The sequence below is a fragment of the Colobus angolensis genome, unplaced genomic scaffold (assembly GCF_000951035.1).
Source record: "Colobus angolensis palliatus isolate OR3802 unplaced genomic scaffold, Cang.pa_1.0 Scaffold55, whole genome shotgun sequence".
Taxonomy (NCBI): Eukaryota; Metazoa; Chordata; class Mammalia; order Primates; family Cercopithecidae; genus Colobus; species Colobus angolensis.
The window spans coordinates 3,735,916-3,756,859 of NW_012119043.1; the positions used below are offsets into that span (position 1 = coordinate 3,735,916).

At 42.7% G+C, this 20,944-nt stretch overlaps 1 protein-coding gene across 11 annotated transcripts in view; it reads left to right on the forward strand.

Annotated features, from left to right (window-relative positions):
• RBFOX1 (RNA binding protein, fox-1 homolog (C. elegans) 1) overlaps positions 1-20,944 on the forward strand; it is a 1,723,406-nt gene that overhangs the window by 1,325,286 nt on the left and 377,176 nt on the right. For 4 of the 11 annotated variants that reach the window (XM_011961365.1, XM_011961362.1, XM_011961370.1 and 1 more), the window contains exon 1: positions 15,779-16,025. The exons of 4 other annotated variants lie outside the window; for them this stretch is intronic. In XM_011961365.1, coding sequence (XP_011816755.1) covers positions 15,939-16,025 — 87 coding nt within the window. In that variant the 5' untranslated portion in view covers positions 15,779-15,938. Of the gene's footprint in view, positions 1-15,684; positions 16,026-20,944 lie in introns of those variants that run through there. 3 more of the 11 variants (XM_011961364.1, XM_011961361.1, XM_011961366.1) reach the window with 1 other exon arrangement.

Genomic DNA, 20,944 nt, shown 5'->3' on the forward strand with positions numbered 1-20,944 from the left:
GGACGGGGGTGTTAAGTAGGAAGCCGCTGTGATAATACTGGTGCGAGCTGATGGTCGCTTGGAGTAGGAGTGGACAGAAAAGAAACAGCCAGGAGTAAAATATTTTGAAAATCAAGCCTGAGATTCATCTTCAAAGCTGATGTTCAGCCAGAAGAGAAGAAATGCAGCTCCCTGAAGTCAGACTTCGGCAGGCTTTGGTGAAGTCAGGTGGCAGTGACCTGGGTGGTATAGGGCTTCATGGAAGAGAGTGACAGGCTGGTTTCAGCATATCTTAGGCCAAAGCTCCCAGAGCTCAGAATTTCCGTTTGAGCTCTACCATCACCACCACTATCACCACTGTCACCAATCCATTGCTATTATCACCACCACTATCACCCTCGCCATTAGCACCATCACCATCACCAAGCAACTGATCTCATATATTAGTTGGTAGCAGTCACCAAAGACAAAGCCACTCACTAGCTTGGCAAGGTGATCTCTAGCATCCCACTTGTAATACAGTGGTCGAGAAGTGGGGACCTAGTTTTATGAAATGTCCAGTGAGCAGTACTTCCACCTACTGCCTCCAGCTGCAGGAGAACAGGAATGAAATGCATTCACGTGAATGTGAAGCAGAACTGACTTTGAGTCTGAAATAAATTACAAATCTTATGGGCATGTTTTTCGACTTCTCTGAAGTTTCATTTCTCCATTTATGAAATAGAGGTAACAGCAAGACCATAAGAACTTAGCGTTGTTAGGAGTATGGCACAAGGTAGTTTGTATAGCACCCCAGTACAGTACCCAGCAAACGGAAGGAGCTCAATACATACTTCTACTTTTGATGCTGGTGATGGTCATGGTGAAGGTGATAGTGGTGAGAGTGGTGGTGACTGTGTTGGTGATGGTAGTGGTGATGCTGATGGTGATGCTGTGGAAATGGTGGTGGTGGTGATTGTGAATGGTGGTGGTGGTAGTAGTGGTGATGAAGGTGATGGCGGTACTGTTGGTAGTAGTGATGGTGCTAATGGTGATGAAGTGGTGGTAATGGTGGTAATGATAGTGATGGTGGTCATGGTGGTGATGGTGATAGTGATTTTGACAGTAGTGGTGGTGGTGATGGCCATGGTGATGGATTTGGGATAGTGGTGATGGCAGTGATGGTGGGTGGTAGTGTTGGTGATAGTAATGGTGGTAGTGATGGTGGTGCTGGTGGCTCTGGTGGTAGTGACAGTGCTGATGGTGGTAGTTGCAGTGGTGGTGGTGGTGGTGGTGGTGATGACGATGACGGTGTTTGGTGATGAGAGTGATTCTGGTTAGTTGCAACATGGTAGAATAGTTTCACACGTGAGTACCTGGATTCAGATGTGTTCAAGTCTACCACTTACCACCTGTGCACCCGTGGGCAAATTATTTAGCCTTTCTTTGTTTTAATTGTCTCATCTGTGAGATGGGAATGATGATACTCATTGCCAGTCATTATGAAGACTAAATTATTTAATGTTTGTTAAAATCAGAACAGCGTTTGTTCTTAGAAACAAACTCTTAAACAGACATAGAGAATGTTTTTTAAAGAAAGTGTCAGTGCAGAATACAGCTTTTAACAAAAAGGTACCTAGTGGCTGCTGGACTTCTGCTTTATTCTTGATTTTGCTTTTTATAGCAGGCTGAAAAGGCTGTCTTTGCCTTCTCTCAACTGCCAGACCCACCCCCACCCCCAATCTCTCCATGTGTTCTGCGTAGAACAGGTGTGTGGTGAGCCGGAGTTCTGGCAGAGTGCAACATGAAAAAGACTCCCAGTAATTATAAAAATAACAACGAAGGCTGCTTAGCGAGGTAGGCAGATGAGCACACCACTAGCCAGAATGATAAATAGTGCCTGCAAATGTTAGGTCTCCGTGGGAGCATGGGAACATATGGGATGAACCACACTAAAAGTTGGGCATCATTGGTAAGTTTTAGATGGTTAAGGCAGACCAACTCCAGTGCCAATTTTTTTCTTCTTTCTTTCTTTTTTTTTTTATCCTAATTTTAAATCCTTCAGTTCCCTTTTGTCCCTTTGTTCTATTTTGGTCCTAAAAGAAGCATTCATCTTTGAGGCCAGCCAGGGAATCTCCAAGGAAGTGAGGTCTGTGCAGTAATCCTAAAAACAAATGGCCACCCTGGAGTCTGTGAATTTCCATGTTGAGCTCTATTCAATATTGTTGGGGGAGATGGAAATGAATGTGGTAAATATTTAATGGAATGCTGACATGTTGAGTCCAGACCTATGATAGGTGGGTGTGTAGAAAAATTAGTGCCTAACCAGCTCAATAAGTTTACAAGCATTTGTAGAAGAGGCAAACAACTCTTGTCTGCCAAACATTATTTAAAAAGAAGACGTGGAGGGTGGTAGGTTGATTTCAGGTCAGTGTTTGTATGTCTGGGTCTGAATATAGTTTGGAGACTGTACAATCTGTTTGGCATGGCTCTGCAGCAGTGGGATTTCTCTGGAAGGATATTTTGGAATTCTTGTTCACCACCCACCATGCTTTTCCTGGGCCTCAGAAGAGATTTCAGCATCAAGGCGAGATTTAGAGTGTGGGCACCTGAGTGTCGGTACCAGCTCCTTAGTAGATTTCCAGGATTCCTTACTTAGAAATTACATCAACATCCTTGGTCATGTGAAGCAGGCAGAGGAAAGGAAGTAGGATTTGAGATCGGGCAGGTGTGGCTTTGACTTCAGGCCCTCCCCGCTCAAGTTGCCATGAATGATGTACGGCCTCTGAGTTCTAATATCCTCATTTGTAGAATGGGGCTATTATGAGTACCAGTACCATAGACTTGTTAAAAGACTGGGTGAGTCAAAGTCTTGGAGGTGCTTAGAATTGTGCTTGGCACATAGTAAGACCTAGGAAAGGGTTTGTTAAAAAATTAAGCAGAACATATCTTCTAGGGCTGCCTTTTATGCAAGTGTATGTACATGGATGCATTAATCTATTTTTTTGACAGTTACCTTTTCTTAAATTAATTTTATTGTAAGTTGCAGGATACATGTGCAGGATGTGTAGGTTTATTACACAAGTAAACGTGTGCCATGGTGGTTTTCTGCACCTGTCAACCCATCATCTAGGTGTTAAGCCTCACGTGCATCAGCTATTTATGCTGACGCTCTCCCTTCCCCCACCACCCCACACAGGCCCCAGTGTTTGTTGTTTCCCTCCCTGTGTCCATGCGTTCTCATTGTTTAGCTCCCATTTATGAGCGAGAACATGCAGTGTCTGGTTTTCTGTTCTTGTGTTAGTTTCCTCAGGATAATGGCTTCCACCTCCATCCATGTCCCTGCAAAACATGATCTCATCCTTTTTTATGGCTGCATAGTATTCCATGGCATGTGTGTACCACATTTTCTTTATCCAGTCTATCTTTGACGGACATTTGTGTTGATTCCATGTCTTTGCTATTGTGATTAGTGCTGTATGCACTAATCTTACAACCACTTTTGTACTAGTCCAGAATCTATTAGTTTTAATGGACAGACACCCAATTCAAACTCGCTTAAGTGAAAATGGGGATTTGTTGACTCATGAAACTGGGATAATTGAAGGTCAATCAGTAGTAAGTGAATCATCATTTAAACGCTCAGCATTCTAATTGAGATATAAACAGATGTGATCATAAGAAACACCATGAATAGCGCTCATACACTTACAAATGGATGCAAGCCCAAGAAATATTTTAAGTATGTTGTTATATTACTTGGAGCAACCCCACAACAACCCTGTCAGGGGAATATTATTGCCCCAAATTTATAAGGGAATTAATTGAGGTTCAGAAAGGTTAAGTAACTTACCCAGGGAAAAACAGCCAAGGATTTTCAGAGCCCAAATTTGTACCCAAACTTGTTATGGCTTCAGTAGCTGAGTTCCTGGCCAATATGATACGTTGCTATTATGATAAAAATAAGTACCTTTTATTAACAAACTGGAGAACAGGGAAATATATATGTGTGTGTGTATATATATACACACACACGCACACATATATACATACACACACACACATACACATATTGTTTTTATATAATATATATACACACACACATACACACACACACACATACATACACACACACACACACATACACATATTGTTTGCTTTTTGAGATAGTAAGATGGTGTTTCGCTCCTGTTGCCTAGGCTGGAGTGCAGTGATGCGATCTCGTCTCACTGCAACCTCTGGTTCCTGGGTTAAAGCGATTGTCCTGCCTCAGCCTCCCGAGTAGCTGGGATTACAGGTGTGAGCCACCATGGCTGGCTAATTTTTTGTAATTTTTATAGAGATGGGGTTTCACCATGTTGGCCAGGTTGTTCTTGAACTCCTGACCTCAGGTGATCCACCTGCCTTGGCCTCCCAAAGTGGTGGGACTATAGGCGTGAGCCACCATGCCTGGCCCGGAGAAATATATTTACAAAAAAAAAAAAAAATGTGAAATACATGGAAAGGCAGCATAACATGGGATTATGAATGGCACCAGATTCACCCTTCTCAAGCTGTGTGATTGTGGGCAAGTTACTTAAGCACTCCGTGTCTCGTTTTCCTCACAGTAGTATGAGGATAGTCACAGGTCTTACCTGATAGGATAGTTGTAAAGATTAAGTGAGTTAATACACAAAGGGGTTGGAAGATGTCTGGCAAATAATAAATGGCAGATATAGTTTATTTTAAAATAGATTGTCATGTAAGAGCCAGAAAGGAAATGAGGTCACTCAGGGTGGTTCCTCTTTTGATGTCCCCAGGGTGTCCCACAAGGACACTGCTAATCTGGGAAGTTGAAAATCCCACCTGTCAGAGGCTCTCTGTTGCCACCAGCTGCCCAGCCATGACATCGCAGAGAAACCATCTTGCAGCAGTCAGTCCCTTGGCTAGTCCTCTCCGATGAGAGGTTCAGCTGCATGGCTTGGTACAGCTTGGTTCTGGGTCCCTCACATCGCTGTCTTGTCTGCAAAACTAGGGCTGTATAGTCTCTGAAAACACAGGTTTATCTGCTACCTCCTTTTCTCCCCCAGTGCTGTGCTTGGTGGGTTCCCAGTGATGACTAATACCCGTTCATTGGTCTGATAATGTTTTTTGTTTTTTGTTTTTGTTTTTTTCTTGGTCTGACGCTGGAGAGAAAACCTTCAGCAGAGAGAAACCATCTCCTGTTCTGAGATGACTGCTAGTTATTGGGCAAGGCAATGAAAGATGTGTTTTGCAGTTCTTAAGCACAGACTTGCTTTTACAATACGGGGTGCCTTAGCACCTGCCTGTGTTGTTTGACCTTGTTGCCACCTTGAAAACCTGCCCCGAGCGAAGCTGTGGTGAGTGCTGACTGGCAGGTTCATATCATCAAAGTCAGTGCTGGTAAACACGTCAACATGATTTCACGTGAGAACAGCCATCCGAGCTGTTAATGTGAACCCGTCTTAAGGGATTTCGACTTTACCCATGCCTGTCCTTAGTAAAAAGTACAGCACATCTTGGCTACCTACTTGAAAACCTGATGGACAGTCAGAGGCTCCTCCAGAGTCCTTTGGTGAATTTCACAAGACCCATCAACTTCCTACAATGATGGGGAATATTTGGGGAGTTACGTGCAGTTTTCTGGGATGTGGGCATAATTCAGAGTGGTCCAAGCATCAGAAATGAGGAACCACAGCTTCACCCCTAGAAGAGGTATTGATTTGGGAAAAAAACCAAGGAGAAATCAGCTCTTGAGGTGGAGATGATGCCTCAGCTTCACAAAGAAAGGGCAACCTAATAATCTCTTTATCTGTCCTCCTCCTGCATTCCTCTCCCCAACTGTTTTCTCCTCCAGTGGTTACTCTTTCCTGGTGTTCCCTGGTGATTAGCCCATTTCCATGTGCCTCAGACTTTCCTCCACTTCCTGATGTCTCAGAGGAGGGTGGTGTAGGTCAGCTCTTCTCTAGCCATCAAAGTCTTCTCCTCCTCGCTCTGCTCTTTGGATTTGCATTCCTTTACCTCTAATGGCTGTTAGCGTGGTTGAGATTGACTGAGGGGTGGAGAGTAAAGGAGATGAAGAAACCACTCAGTTTGAGTTAAAATGTCCAAGCTAAGACCAGGCACGTGGCTCATGCCTGTAATCCCAGCACTTTGGGAGACTGAGGTGGGAGGATCGCTTGAGCCCAGGAATTCAAGACCAGCCTGGGCAACATAGCAAGACCCCTGTCTCTGAAAAAAAATTGAAAAAATTGCCAGAGGTGGTGGTATGCACCTGTAGTTCCAGCTATTTAGGAGTCTGAGGCAGGAGGATTGCTTGAGCCCAGGAGTTGGAGGCTGCAGTTAGCTATGATCATGCCACTGCCTTCCAGCCTGGGTGAGAGAGTGAGACCCTGTCTCAATAAATAAATAAAATAATTTTCTAAAAACCCAGGCCACCATTTCTCAGAGTATATTAATCCTTATCACATTAAAAAAACAAAACAAAACAAAACAAAAACACCTTCTCATAGTATCTAGCACAAGGGAGTTTTGTAGTTTTCTGGCCTCTTAGTTCATGGGTATAGCTCTGTGTTTGACTAACTCTACGGCCTTGGCCAATTCACCCCTCCTCTCATGGTCCCAGTGTTCTTGTTACTAATGTACTAAATGGGACAGACTACTTCATAGGAATGAAGAGAGGATAAACTGCGATAGCAGATACAATGAAATGAGTACTGTGTCTGGCACATAGCAAGCATTGAATAAGTGGTAGTGACTCTGATAGTGATGATGAAGAAGATGAAGAAGTAGGAGGAAGGAATCAAGAAGAGAAGAAGTCAAGAACCTAGCACCCGGCTGATACATAATTCTCAAAAACCAGATAATCCAATAGATAGTAAAATGAATGGTGAGTGGATGGATGGGGAGATGGGTGGGTAGGTGATGAGTGGGTGGATGGATGGATGGGTGAATGGTGTGTTGGTCATCAAATCAGTTTTGGAAAGTCTGGATCGAACAAGGTCCAGCAGTTTTTTGTTTTGTTTTGTTTTGCTTTGTCCTTTACAGGACTTCTCGGGTGCTTTCGTATGCTAATAGTCATCAGGAATTCCCAAGAAGAAGACAGGGCAAGCTAAATTTCTCCAACTCATTTGACCATGGTGTCCCTTTAACAATGAGGCATCTGATGAGCCTTCTGCCCACGCAAAGCATGCCTTGCAAGATGCCAGTCCAGCACGCTTAGTTTCTAAAGAGAAAATGATACCCAGAAAGTTCAGGTGGTTCAGCCAATTCAGCAACTGCATGGAATTAGTACAAAAAAATCCTCATTTACCAGTCCTGGAGATCTGTGCTGTTTGGAATGGCCTCTGTGTCCAGCTCCTGTAGGGACCTGGAGCACAGAAGGCAGAAGATGTAGAGAGGGCACAAAGAAAAGTCTAGCAGAGTAGCTGCATCCTCCCTGTTTCTGAGAAGCCTCAGGGAGTATTTGTTTGCCTCAAGCAAGGTCAACAAATTCTCAAACTCAGTTGCCATTCATCCCCAGACAGGTCAGAGGTCGGTTCCTGAAGCATTGTTGATCTCAGCAGAGATAATGTGTGGGGTTGATATTCTTAGATTTGCTCATTCAGCCAGTCAGTCTGGCTTTCAGAGGAGAATCAGGTCAGGAAGTGCTTAATGAACCAAGAGGAGCATGGTGCTGCCTGAACCACTGGGGGTTCGAGTTTGTAGTGATTATCAGCAGGCTCCTCACTTACAAGACCTACTGGAATTTTCTTTGTGCATCTCCATAACCATTTTTAGAGATGTGGTCAGTACTGCTGTTTAGAGTAACCCAGGGTCCTGGATTCTTTAAGTTACTTCTGATTTAAAGGTACCATCTTCATCATCCCTAAAAACCATGAATTGAACTTGATATCCTATTTAGTGTTTTGGTTTCAAAAATTCCGTTTTCCCTGTACACAAGTCATATACCTATCCTTTGTTAATTCCTGGGTCTTAATTTTTTGTTTGGAACATAGAAGAAGGAGGTAAGCTCTTAAAAAAGAAGGCACTTCACATGTTGCATTTGTTAGCACTATTTCATTTAGACAATTAGCGGTTGAAGGGAGGAAGAGTTTTGATATCCCTGGCTTGATCCTCCAACCAGCTGCTAATTCTGTTGTCACTATAACAACTATCAACAGCCATTTACTGAGTGTTTTTTATGAGCCCCACAGCTAAACACTGCAGTATATTTACTTATTTAAATCTCTGAATCACTCCATGTGTTATGGCTACTCACAATATTCTTATTTCACAGATAATAAATCTGAGGCACAGAGAGGTTAAGTAATGTGCACGGGAACACACAGCTGATAACTGGTAGGAACTGGGCTTTTACTGCGGTCTGTGTGGTTTAGTGTGAGCTCTTAACTACTATGCTGTGGTGCTTGCAACAAGGGAGCCAGGCATGGTAAGAAGTGCCAGGAGATGACAGAATTGTCATGCCACAAGAATAACATGTGCTTAGTACACACTTGTGATTCTCATAAGAACTTCCCATGGAACAGCTCATTTACATACACTAACTGAAAGCATTCTGTGAGTGGGGAGATGTGACTTCTCTTCTCCGGATGTCTCTTTTGGGTAGATTAGTCCTCCCCTGAGATTTCCAATGGGGGCAGTTGTAATCTGGTTCAGTATATCCTGTCCACAGTCTATGGAAGCTTTTCCTATATTCCCATCTTAATAATTTGATGCAGTTGTGACTTGGGTGCCACACTGACAGCCCTCTTGGAGCCATCCGCTCCTTCACTGGGAATTCATTTGTTAGTCCTCGGTATTCTAAATATTATGTAGCATCTCAGGGAATTTTTCTTGTGGTCCATGCTAGGTAATGCTCTTCCATGCTCTCTTCTCACCTACGCTGGGTGGAGTTTGAATGCATGTCTGGTAGTGAGGGTCATTTCTCAGTTCTGGTTCAAGCTGATACCTTCGTGTCATCATTCTTGATGACTCAGCAGGTATTACAGGCGTGTAGGGAAACCTGACTCTTGGTAACTGACCAGGCACACATTCTGTTGTTTAACCTTGGACAAGTCACTTGGCCTCCTTGAGCCTCTGTCTCATCCCACAGATGACAGGTCATTCTCAAATACTTATTGAGCATCTACCCTGTGCCCAGTCCTGTGTGAATGGCAGGAAAACAAAGTGATTGAGGAGGTGGTGGAGGAGATAGAATGGAAGCACACCTGTGTGAGAATGCCAGCTAGGTCTTAACCATCCCGGGGCAAATCACTGCTGATGTTTCAGCATCTCAGCCATATAAATCATGAGTGCTGGGATTGGGGCAGGAGGTAGTGCTGGGAAGACCTGGCATATGGCTGCTTGTTGAAGAATGGGATGTAGACATAAGCAGTTTTACTGGGGGGGATAATAGAATGGAAGCTCGAACAGCAACATCTGTGTGGGGTGTTGCTGGGGCGCTGAAGACAGAGCTGCCATGACGAGCAGAGAGATTAAAAAACAATTGTGCCTGGGTACATTAAAAACATTCTGAAAAATGAAGTAAAAATAAACTAGCACTTTCTGGATGCCTTCCAAGCACCAGGAACACCCACCTTCAGCATGTCATTTCACTGTTGTAATACATTTGTGAGAGGACACAGGTGTTGTACCATCTTAGCCCTGAAGCGAGTAGGGATCAGGGATGAGTATATTGTCCTTAATCAGACACATAAAAGGGTGACAGAGCCCAGATCCAAACCTAGCCTTTCCAACTTTGAAACGCAGGCTTTTTCTACTATGGTGATGCCCTCAGGCCACTTGTGATGACCTTCAAAACATAGGTAGCTCTCATTTATCTGGAGCCTCTGGCAGCCCCTCCACGTTCCTCACACTTTTTCAGTCAGTCATTTCTGGAAGGATTTGGGAAAACTTCATTTGCCTAGTGGCCATTTTAGTCATTGGGTGAGCAAGAAGAAATGACATACTTCCTTATTTGAGCCAATCTGCCTTCTCCAAAGTGTGATCACCATTAAAGGAGTCATGATATGGTGTAGGCAGTCCCTGAATTAAGTGTAATGTGAAAAGACTTTTGGACAAAGGTGATGGTGCAGTTAGTTCTGTCTGGGGTAGCAGGGACGGCTTTGCAGAAAGTGTCGTGGAACATTTGACTTAGGCCAGCAAGGTTGATCTAAAAGGAAAAAAGGAAGAGAGGAAGGAAGGGTATTTCTGCGTAGCAGGCACGTTTAAATGGAAAAGTGGATTCACAGAGGTGTTTGGCAAAGACAATTTGCTAGTGTGGTTTGAAGAAAACAGTGATTTGTAGAAAAAAGGACAGTTTGTATCCGAGGATGAATTTGGACAAGATAAAGTGAGGAATATCATGAAGGGCCTCAGACACTGTAGGAAATTTTCTGTTGCCCACTTTTGTCTGGAAACAAAGTGAGTGATTGTGTGAGTAATTACATAATCTGCACAAATCTGTATTTTGAAATAAACATTGTCAATATCCAAAAGATAAGAAATGTGATGATAGGATCAGGGAAACACTCTGTTTTATGCATTTTGTTTTGTTCTGTTTTGATAGTCAACAAATGGCAACTGACAGTTTCTTTTTAGATAGCTTTTTAGAAAGCAAAGAATGGTAGAGTTGATCCTACAGTGAGCTCCTGACCTGTGGGAGAGGCATCTTTTTCACAGATGTGATTATTGGTACAAAGAAATGTGGCTCAACATGCCTAGATCGTCCAGTCTTTCAAGAGATGATGTAAATCCAGATTTTACATGAGATGCCCCCATTAAACAATATTACCTTTTTTTCTTTACACTGTGCAGACAAATTATTATCATGCTCATCATCATCCCCTTCGATGGACTGGACTTGGTCCCTGAGGCTGCAGGTTGCTCTGTTGACCAACAGAATCCATGAGGCAGGAATTGGTCTTTTCTAGATACCCCCTGTCTCTTGTCTTCCGGTCACAGCCAACACTTCTGTTTCTTCTTTCTCTTTCATTGATGTCTAAACTTTGAGTGGCTACCACTCAGCAGGGCCGGTCACTCATGTTGGCTGTCTTTGTTAGTCTGGTCTGAAACTCCTGGGCTGAAGTGATCCTCCTGCCTCAGACTCCAGAGTAGCAGAGACTCAGGTGTGCATCACTGTGCCCAGCTTATGTTAGCTCTTAAGATCTGGGAAGGGAGGGGCTGGGCGCGGTGGCTCATGCCTGTAACCCCAGCACTTTGGGAGGCTGAGGCGGGTGGATCATGAGGTCAGGAGTTTGAGATCAGCCTGGCCAATATGGTGAAACCCTGTCTCTACTAAAAATACAAACATTAGCCAAGTGTGGTGGTGGGTCTGTGTAATCCCAGCTGCTTGGAAGGCTGAAGCAGGAGAATGGCTTGAATCCAGGAGGTGGAGGTTGCAGTGAGCTGAGATCATGCCATTGCACTCCAGCCTGGGACAGAGCAGGACTCTGTCTCAAAAAAAAAAAAAAAAAAGATCTGGGAGGGGAGATGCAGTATCTGACAGCCAGAGCCAAAATGCCTTTATCTAGAATAGGAAAAGAGGAGTTAATACCTAAGAAGGGCATGTCATCATGGAAGGTGGAGATAGATGGAAGAATTTTTTTTTTTTTTTTTTAGGTGGAGGGATGAGATTGAACTATCAAAGCCTGGCTAAGAAAAAGCAAAATCCTTGATGGAAATCTCTGGCACAGGGAAAATGAGCAGAACTGGCACCAAGGAAGCATTAGGAGAGAGAAGAAGATAGTGGGGAAGCAGAAGGGAACAGCGAAGGGGTGTGTATTTGCCATTGTCTTGAAGTCTGACTGCTTGGATAAAATACATACCCTAGATTAAGGGTTAGCAAACCATGGGCTGTGAGCCCAACCTGGACCACTGCCTGTTTTTGTATAATCTTCGAGGTAGGAATGGTGTTTACACTTATAAGTGGCTGGAAAAAGAATTTTTTTTAAAGAATAATATTTTGTGACCTGTGAAAATGATAGGAATTTAATAACTACAGTATTACAGGAACATGGTCACAATCATTCATTGGCGTATCATCAGTGGATGATTTTTCACGCCACAGCAGCAGAATTCTGAGCGGTTGCAACAGAGATCATAAGTTCTGCAACACCTAAAATATTTATTATCTGAGTGTTTACAGAAAACCATTTACCATTCCCTGCCCGTGATGGGCAGAGCACAGGACCATACACGGCTCTTCATTTCACTTCAGTATGTTTCGAGGATCTGCATGTTTCTTAGCCACTACTAGAACTGCCCCCTCTTTCACCTTGCTATTTCTTCTACTATTTAAAGTTCCTGCGTTACACCATGAGCTTAATACCACACAATAGATGCTGAGTAGCCAGAGGTTTGCCATGAACCATGTGCGCTGCCACTGGGGAGTGGAAAGACACACAACGTAGTGTCAACCTAGAGGAGGCTCCAAGAAGGAAGAATCACAGCTCGGTAATACTAGGTGCTTTCCATTTGGGAAAACAGAACCTATGTTAAGAAAAAGAGGTTTTGTTTAGTAGTTGTTATTTATTTACACGCTTTATGATTAGTGGAAGGTTTTGAACAAGGATGGGCAGTCAGTACAACTTCAAAAACATAAGTACCGCAATCATACAGAACAATAATATATACGTATAAAATCAGAATCAGAGAATGTATGAGTAATGGTGATCGCGACGAGAGGTGGGAGGGACAGCCCTTATTTTCACACAAGACAAGGAAGATATTTATTACTCAAGAACAGCAACAGCTTATCGTCTCATAGCGTTCTTAAGAAGAAAACAGACAATATCCCTGGCACAGGCTATAACTATATATCTCTATTCTGTATGTAATATAGCTGTTATTTCTATCCCTACTAAAATCAGCAGAATCTTTAATATTTATAAACATACATGCACACAGTCACGTGTCCCTTAACGATTGGCATTGGGTGCGTTCTGAGAAATGGGTCAGGCAATCTTGTCATTATGCAAATATCACAGAGCCATACTTACACAAACTTAGGTGATATAACCTCCTCCATGTCTAGGTTATATGGTGTAGCCTATTAATCCATGCACAGCATGTTACTGTACTGAATACTGTAGGTGATTGTATCTAAACATAGAAAAGGTACAGTGAAGTGTAACATTATAGTATAATCTGATGTGACCAGCATCATATAGCCAATTTGTCATGGCTGGAAATGCAATTTTATATATACGGTCATCCCTCGATATGGTGGGGGATTGGTTCCAGGACTTCCCCTCAGATACCAAAATCTGCAGATGCTCAGTCCCTGATATAATATGGCCTAGGATTTGCATATAACCTAAACACATCTTCCCATATACGTATTAAGTCATCTTTAGATTACTTATGAAGACTAATACAATGTAAATGCTGTGTAAATCGTTGTTATACTCTATTGTTTAGGAAATAATGACAAGAACAAACAGTCTGTGTATGTTCAGTGCAGGTGCACTGGTGGTTTTTTCTTTTATGTTTTAGATCTGAGGTTGGTTGAATCTATGGATGTGGAACCCGAGAATATGGAGAGCTGTGTGTGTGTGTGTATGTGTGTGGAGAGAGAGAGAGAAAGTAAGTTACATAAATACAATGGATCACTATTGTCTCTGCAGTTTCCAGCTACCTCCTCCTCAAGTTTGCTTATTGAAGCATTCTTGATTAAGAGTAAGTGGATATAGTTACCTCTCTTCTATGCTCAGGAAACTAAGAGTCTAAATGTGCACATTTCTGGCCTAAATGATAGAATTAAGTCTCCTGCCTCCTGGTCCAATGGTCTTTCTATTTCATAACACTAAAGAGATAATTTGGTCTGACGCAGGCCTTACCTAAGTAACTGAGAGCGCTCCTCTCCCGTTGATTGCTAAAGGAAAGCGGACGGGAGAGACACGTCTGTCTCACAGCGATGCTTCTGTCCTGCCCGGTAACTTCTCAGAAATGTGGTGTTGAAAGTAGTCGTCAAAAGCTAAAGTTAGAAACAGTATCGGGCTGTTGAGTAAGAGGGGTCAGTGCGCAGCTGTTATGGGAGCTTTCTGAATTGTACAACGTGGCCACTTTGATGCATGGGAATCAATTACAGAGAAACCTTGTCAAGATGGCCAAAATTCAGCCTTAAATAATTGGATTCTCTGCCAAACCCTGTCTGCTGTCGTTATCTAGAAATGTAATTATGCAGCTAAATCAAGCAACTAAAATTAGTGTAGTGTAAAAACACCTTGGCTATCTGAAAGTGGAGGAATTGACATTTGGATTTACAAAACGCCAATAGTTGGATATGTTTGGCGGTGTTTGAAGCTCTCTCCCAGTTTCAACAAAATCTATATCGAGTGTCCCATTTAGAGTGAGAGGTGGAAAGTGGCAAGTGAATATTTGGTTTTGAAGGTGATTTTCAGTGATCCCTGGGACTTGGACGTTATTTAAGTGGATTCACTTCATCAGAACTTCATGCTATTGCTTTCAAAATTGTGGAACTACGCACACCCACATGACTTCCTAATATGAAGATTAGAAGAGTGACAATTTGAATGTTACCTGAGCCTTGAATCTCAAGTCAAAGCCTTCAGTCTGAAACCAAAGATGCGTCTATACCAATCATCAGGAGAATAGGAAATACATGAGAAGAATGGCTAATAGCCACCGGTACTGCACACATCATGATATGGTACTAGGACTTCATTTAATGATAACACAGCCTTTTGAAGCAGGGACTGTTATTATCTCAGTTTTCCAAATGAGTGAACACGGTTCAGAGAGGCTAAGGAACTTGTTCAAGATCGCACAGCTAGTGAATGGGATGCCCAAGTCAGCATAATTCCAGTTCATGTAATCCCCTAGGAATTTATCTGCTACCATGTAAAGTATCCCAAATGACTGCTTGGGTATTTTCAAACACCAGAAAGATTTCAAATCTGTGCTTGAATGTATTTTTTATCCATAGTTATGGTGCTTGTTAGCTATGCCTTGAAACTCTGGAACAAGGAGACATCTCTTGTTAATGTATTGCATATTAATATATCACAGTTGAAAGCTCAAAATAATGTCTTTAAAAATACAAAATAAAAGGCATAGGAAATGTTATTACAGACTGCAATACGGCGATGGAAATAGTGTTGTGGTTAGGAATTGGGCTCTGGAATGTGTTTGTAGCTTAGCACTGCCTTCTACAAGCTATGTGAACACGAGCAAACCGTTTAACTAGTATGAGCCCTGTTTCCCATTTGTTATATGGGACTGATAGTAGTACTGACTTCAGAGACTTGTTGTGAGAATGAAATTACATAACATGTGTAAATAATTTAACTCCGTCTCTCTGCATAGCACACATTGTGCAAATATAAGCTGGTAGTTTTATTGTATTATTTACAAATTGCCTCTTTAAAATTGAAATCAGAGAGAGAGAGAGGGAGGAAAACTAGACTGAATGCCTTCTTATTTTTCTTTCTATCAGTACCAAACATTGCCCGCATTAACCTACTGGATTTGAATTTTAACTGGGAGGTGATAATCACATCAATTTATATTTCTCAGTTTATTTTTCCTGTAAAAATCTCTGTAGACCCCATCCAAAAGGGCAACTTTTGGCCAAATTCAGTGGGATGATCTTATACCTCGTAGCCTGGTTCCCTCTGTCACTTGGTCTCTTGGTCTCTTGGTCTTTCTCTCTCTCTCTCTGAGAACTAAATTAATGAAGAGTATTTGGTTAGTCATGTTAGGCAAGCTGTTCCCAAAATAGCGCCTTCCATTTTGGTAGCTTCAACTTTGCAGCTGCTGTGTCTCTTCGTCGTCTGGGAAGAAAACTTTCACATTAAGAGTTGCTGATGCGGATTTTCTTTCTTTCCTCTCCCGGCGGCGTTGATGAGTGCTTGGCTCCTGACAGAAGCGATTCGGCTCCCAGCTTTGTAGTTCGGAAGAAGTTGGGTCTATAGATTTCCCCCTAACTCTCCATCGATGTGTTGAGCTTCAGAGGGAATAATAACTCTACGTAAAGCATGTTGGCGTCTCAAGGAGTTCTCCTGCATCCCTATGGCGTGCCTATGATTGTACCGGCAGCTCCTTACCTCCCTGGACTGATTCAGGTAATTCAAGGCCTCTGCCAGCCAGCAACTTAACTCCAGAGTGCTCAGAGTAATAATTGGAATTTTTATGGTTGAGAAAGCAAACACTTTTAATACAGGAAAAAGCCCTCGCGTAGTCAGTGAGAAGACAGTAGGAAATCAAAAAGATGGATCACCCTAATCTAGCTATCGACATCTCTCATGGCTGAATAAATGGTGTAGTTGAGCTATATTTGCTTGTATTGATCTGACTGCTGTTTAACATTCATGCCTTAGCTTCAGGAGGTTGACCACGGGGCAAAGGATTTGCTCTCCTTCTCAGCTTTCTGAGGGACTCAGTCTCCCAGAGCAGATCATGAGGCAAAGTAACTTATCATGAGGTGACTCAGTTAAGAGCTTTAACCCAGGAAATGAAAGGAGCATGAAATATGCATTAATTCGTAGGACACCTCCACACGGAGTGTCTATTTTCAGAGAAGGCTCTCCCCACCTGAATTTGAGTGGTGGCACTGAGGCAAGAAGGAACACTCTATTGATGGGTAATTTATGAAGCTCAGAGATTATTCTAGGAATCCCTTGCCAGATGTTTACATCTTAATGATGGCAAGAAAGTGGAGGGTTGAAATGTGTGCTGGTTTTACTTTGAAGGCTTTTAATTCTGTGCAGAGAGGATTAATCTGCCAATAAGAAATTTGGGACCCTCCCCCCGCCATCGTAAAGTTTTCTTTGCAAGCAGGCATTGGCTTCTGGGTATATGTCTGAAGTTCTCTGCTGAAAGCTAACATCTACTAGCGATAGAACCCACAGATCATAGAAACCCAAGGTGGCTTTTTGTTGTTATAATTAGTTTTTTGAGTATAATCATCCCTTTGCAAAATATGCTGTACAGAAAAGGAAAACGAAATATATTTAGGTATGCCCTTTCACCTTTACCCTTGTGCCTCCCTCTGTCCCCTCCAGCCGCTCGTAGTTAAAAATTCTGATACCCTAGTTTATTCATTACAATTTCTGGGAAGGATCCTGGTCACTTTTCCCCCTACCTTTTCTGAACTTTGCTGTTACCTTTTGTTAACTGTACGAACCTGGGTGATTAGAGTCATTTGGGGGTGATTCCAAGTAACAACAGCACATTCTCTCTTTCTGGATTTATGACCGTTCCTCCGTTTGAAAGCTTTGCTCTGTATTACATGTTATGAACAAATGGATCACCTGGCGAATGGTCCTTTGCAGCATGGAACTTGTTGCATCTTTCCTGGTATACACAGGCCAGTGTGATAAGGTTGCCATTTCTGTAGTAGGGCTCAGTGGCAGCTTAGAAAGTAACAGGCCTCTTGCTGCTACTGGAAACATGGGGTGAAGGTCGGCTGTTGGACTTTTGTCAGACCCTCTGCCGCCCCATTTGATAAATAATTACAAGCAAATCCCGGCCTTCACTCTATGCTGATTGATGCTGAAATTGCTTTTGAAAGTTCTCATAAGTTCCTGTTATAGATTAAGTGCCGGTGTAGGAAAAATAACGGCACCCACTGAAATGGGTGAATGTAATCAGGTTTAATGGACTTGAGAGCTTGTTGGGAATTAAATAACTATCGATTTGCTGGAATGTTGCTGTCATTACGAAATGCCACTCTGGACGTATTACCCCAGTGATAGATGAGAAGATGCAAGGGCCAGCTGAGAAATTGGGGAGGCCCTATTTCTTCCTCCTTTGCAGAGCATTTGAGAAACACAGCCAGTTATTTTTGGAAAGAACAAGTGATTCTACTTGCAAATTTTAGGCTGATCATACTTTGTTTTTCCAAGTGACACCTCTGGTAACTAGTTACCCGTAAGTTAGGAGAGCAGTTTAGTGAAGAGCCTCTAGACCAGCTGCTGTGATATGCGTTATCTCCTTCCTTTCTCACTGCTGTGGAATGCACTGGAAAGCTAACGCACAGAGAGAAACTAGCTTTACTTAGGGTTTGCTGAGACAGCCCCTGTTATTTAGCCTTTGGCATCAAGAAACTAAAATCACCCCAGTGCAGTAATATTTGCAAGGGGAGAAAGGGCAGTGCAAAGGGAGAAAAAACTGTATCTCTCACACATGCTCAGCTCTGAGCCGATGTTTCTGTTGCCAGCTGTCCTGCATTGCCGCGGATGCCACTTGCTCACCAGTTTCTTGACCTTATGGGTTTCTTCCTCACTCAGGAGGCAAGGTATTTCCTCTAGGGAATTAAGGTTCTACCACTACCTTAATGTGTCGCTGGCAAGATGTTAAAATGAGCCAAAATAAAGCATGTGTACTCCATCACTGGGAGTAATTTCTCTGTGCCTGGAGATGTTGAAACAGAGCCCATAGTGTCCGCTTTGAAGGACTGTTGTATTAGAGCTGGAGATTACTTTTCAAGGTCTTTCCAACCTCAAGAGCCAATGATTTTGTGACAGAAGTGCTCCCTTTTCATAATACTTTCAAGTGCCATTTTGAAAATTCAGACCAGCATTGCCCTTTTGAGTCGACTCAGATAAAGAAGGAAAAAAAACAAGTGATTTACCAGTCATTTGCTGTGCCATCCTTTAAGAGGGTGTCGACCTAATCCTGCAAAGGCAGTGAGTGGAGGTATTTACTGATAGTTTTAGGGAAGTTACTCATACAGGATCTTTTGTTCCAAGCAGTAGGTTTGCTAGTTATCATCGACCCTACCCTTCCTCCTGTAGGAAAATCAGAATCTTTACCATATTGGATCTCCTGAACCCATTATTTTATGCCTAAACTTGTTGTGTATGGCCAAATAGAGAGTTTTCCCCTCTAGCCATGTAGAGAATGACAGAAGGACTATGTAGAATTCAGCTGAATCCATCTGGACTGTTTCATGTGTAGAAAAAGCAGAGAGGAAAGGATAAGAGTAGCATTTCCAAGTGCATTGTACAAATATTGACTGCTTTCTGCTTGATAGAGATCCCTATGTTGATATCTGTGGATAAGAAGAACCAATGTACTACTCAACACTACTTATTTCTAATTTCTAGTGATACCTTGAATGATTAGTGAGTTGTCTGACCTGGTAATTACAGGAGCCTCAATCACTCACCCAAGTCAGCCTTGAGTCCAGAAGCTACTGAGAGGTCTTACCCGAGCCATGGATGGTGGCCAAATGACATAATCAGAACAACAGCTTTGTAACTGGTTAGGCTATTTGGTTAGTGTTTGGGTCTAATGTGACCTTGGCTCTGGGCTGCAAGTACAGACCCTCACACCTCAATCTAGGTATCTACCTCATAGATATGCCCTTGGACCACACATGGCCAAGTCACTTTCACTGTTGGGCAAATCATTCCCATCTCATCCAGGTCTGACAGATGATGAGTCAGCAGATTATTTTCCTGGAGGGTTGATGGTGTAAACAGAGCCATATTCGCCTCATCATGCATTTATTCATTCAGTTTTCCATTCACTGCCTACTCAGCCTATAACAAAAGTGACAGTCATAACCACTGAACTGTGGGTTCACAATCTAGTGGAAGAACTAGTAGATAAACCCCACCTCTAAGACTGTAATAAAGTCAGTGGGAGGAAATGATAGGTAATGATTATTGAACACAATATTGTTGTGTGCCAGACTCTGTGCTAAACGCTTAGATTTAGTGTCTCAAAATATTTTTATAGTAAATTTGATACAATCGAGCAGTATTTGTCCACCTTCGTTTATCTGTAATTCTAAATTCCAAAAAGCTCTGAAAAGCAATTTCTTTGGGAAGTTTGGCACCAAAGCTCTTTTAGGAACAGAAACTTGACCTGAAATGATGTGTAGCTATTTATAGACTTTCTTTATCCCAGCTAATGTAAATATTCATGTATTTTGCTGTGGGAATATTTATGTGTTTGATTTCAGGGTGTTGTCCTAGACCCCGCTGAGGGCTTTACATAATCAGTGTTTCCACTGAAATACCTTTCTGCAAAAGCCCCAGAAATCTGATTTTCAAAATGCTGGTGACTCCAAAGGGTCTTAGGTAAGAAATTACCGTCGTGCCTTATAATTCCCCTTTGCCTATGGAAAACCTAAAACCTACACTTAGAGAAAGGTAAATGGCCCGAGGTCACAAAGAATGCCAGTGGTATAGCGGGGATTTGGACCAGATTTGTTGAACCAGGGTCTTTTATCCAGCAACCTACCCTCTAGGTTGAGGCATTCAGGCAGGGTCGCATATGAAAACACAGGAAAGGAAGTAACTCAGTGCCTCTTAAAGTCTGGAAGAGGGTGGTTTCAAAGGCAGGGAAGTGCTATTTGAGTTGGGCTGTGAAGCATTAGTAGGCATTCACAGGACAAAATAATAATAATAATAAGAAGAAGCAGAAGAAGACTTGTTTAGTAGAGCAGAGAACTTGGGTGAATTCATGGAGTTGGCTTCTGATACTAAGATAGAGTCTTGGCGTCTTTTCCAATTCACTGGCACTGTGGGATGTGACGGTGTTTAAACATAGGTCTCAAGAGTGAAAAAACATAGGTCAAAAGGAGCTGGGAGGAATCTCAGGATTGGAACTCCTAAGTACGGTGTCTCTGTAAGCCCATAAAGGAATGGGCTTCATTTATACCATCCATTACTCAGGCAGGTGAAGGTTTTTTTGTTTGTTCATTTGATTGTTTTGAGACAGAGTCTCTGTCAGGCTGGAGTGCAGGGACGCGATCTCAGCTCACTGCAACCTCCACCTCCCAGGTTCAAGCGAATCCCCTGCCTCAGCCTCCTGAGTAGCTGGAATTACAGGCATGCACCACCATACCCGGCTAATTGTTATATTTTTAGTATAGACATCGTTTCACCATGTTGGTCAGGCTGGTCTCGAACTCTTGACCTCGTGATCTGCCCACCTTGGCCTCCTAGAGTGCTGGGATTACAGGCATGAGGCACCATGCCCAGCTTAGGGCTGGTGAATGTTTAATTTTCTGGGTTTGTGCATCATTTAC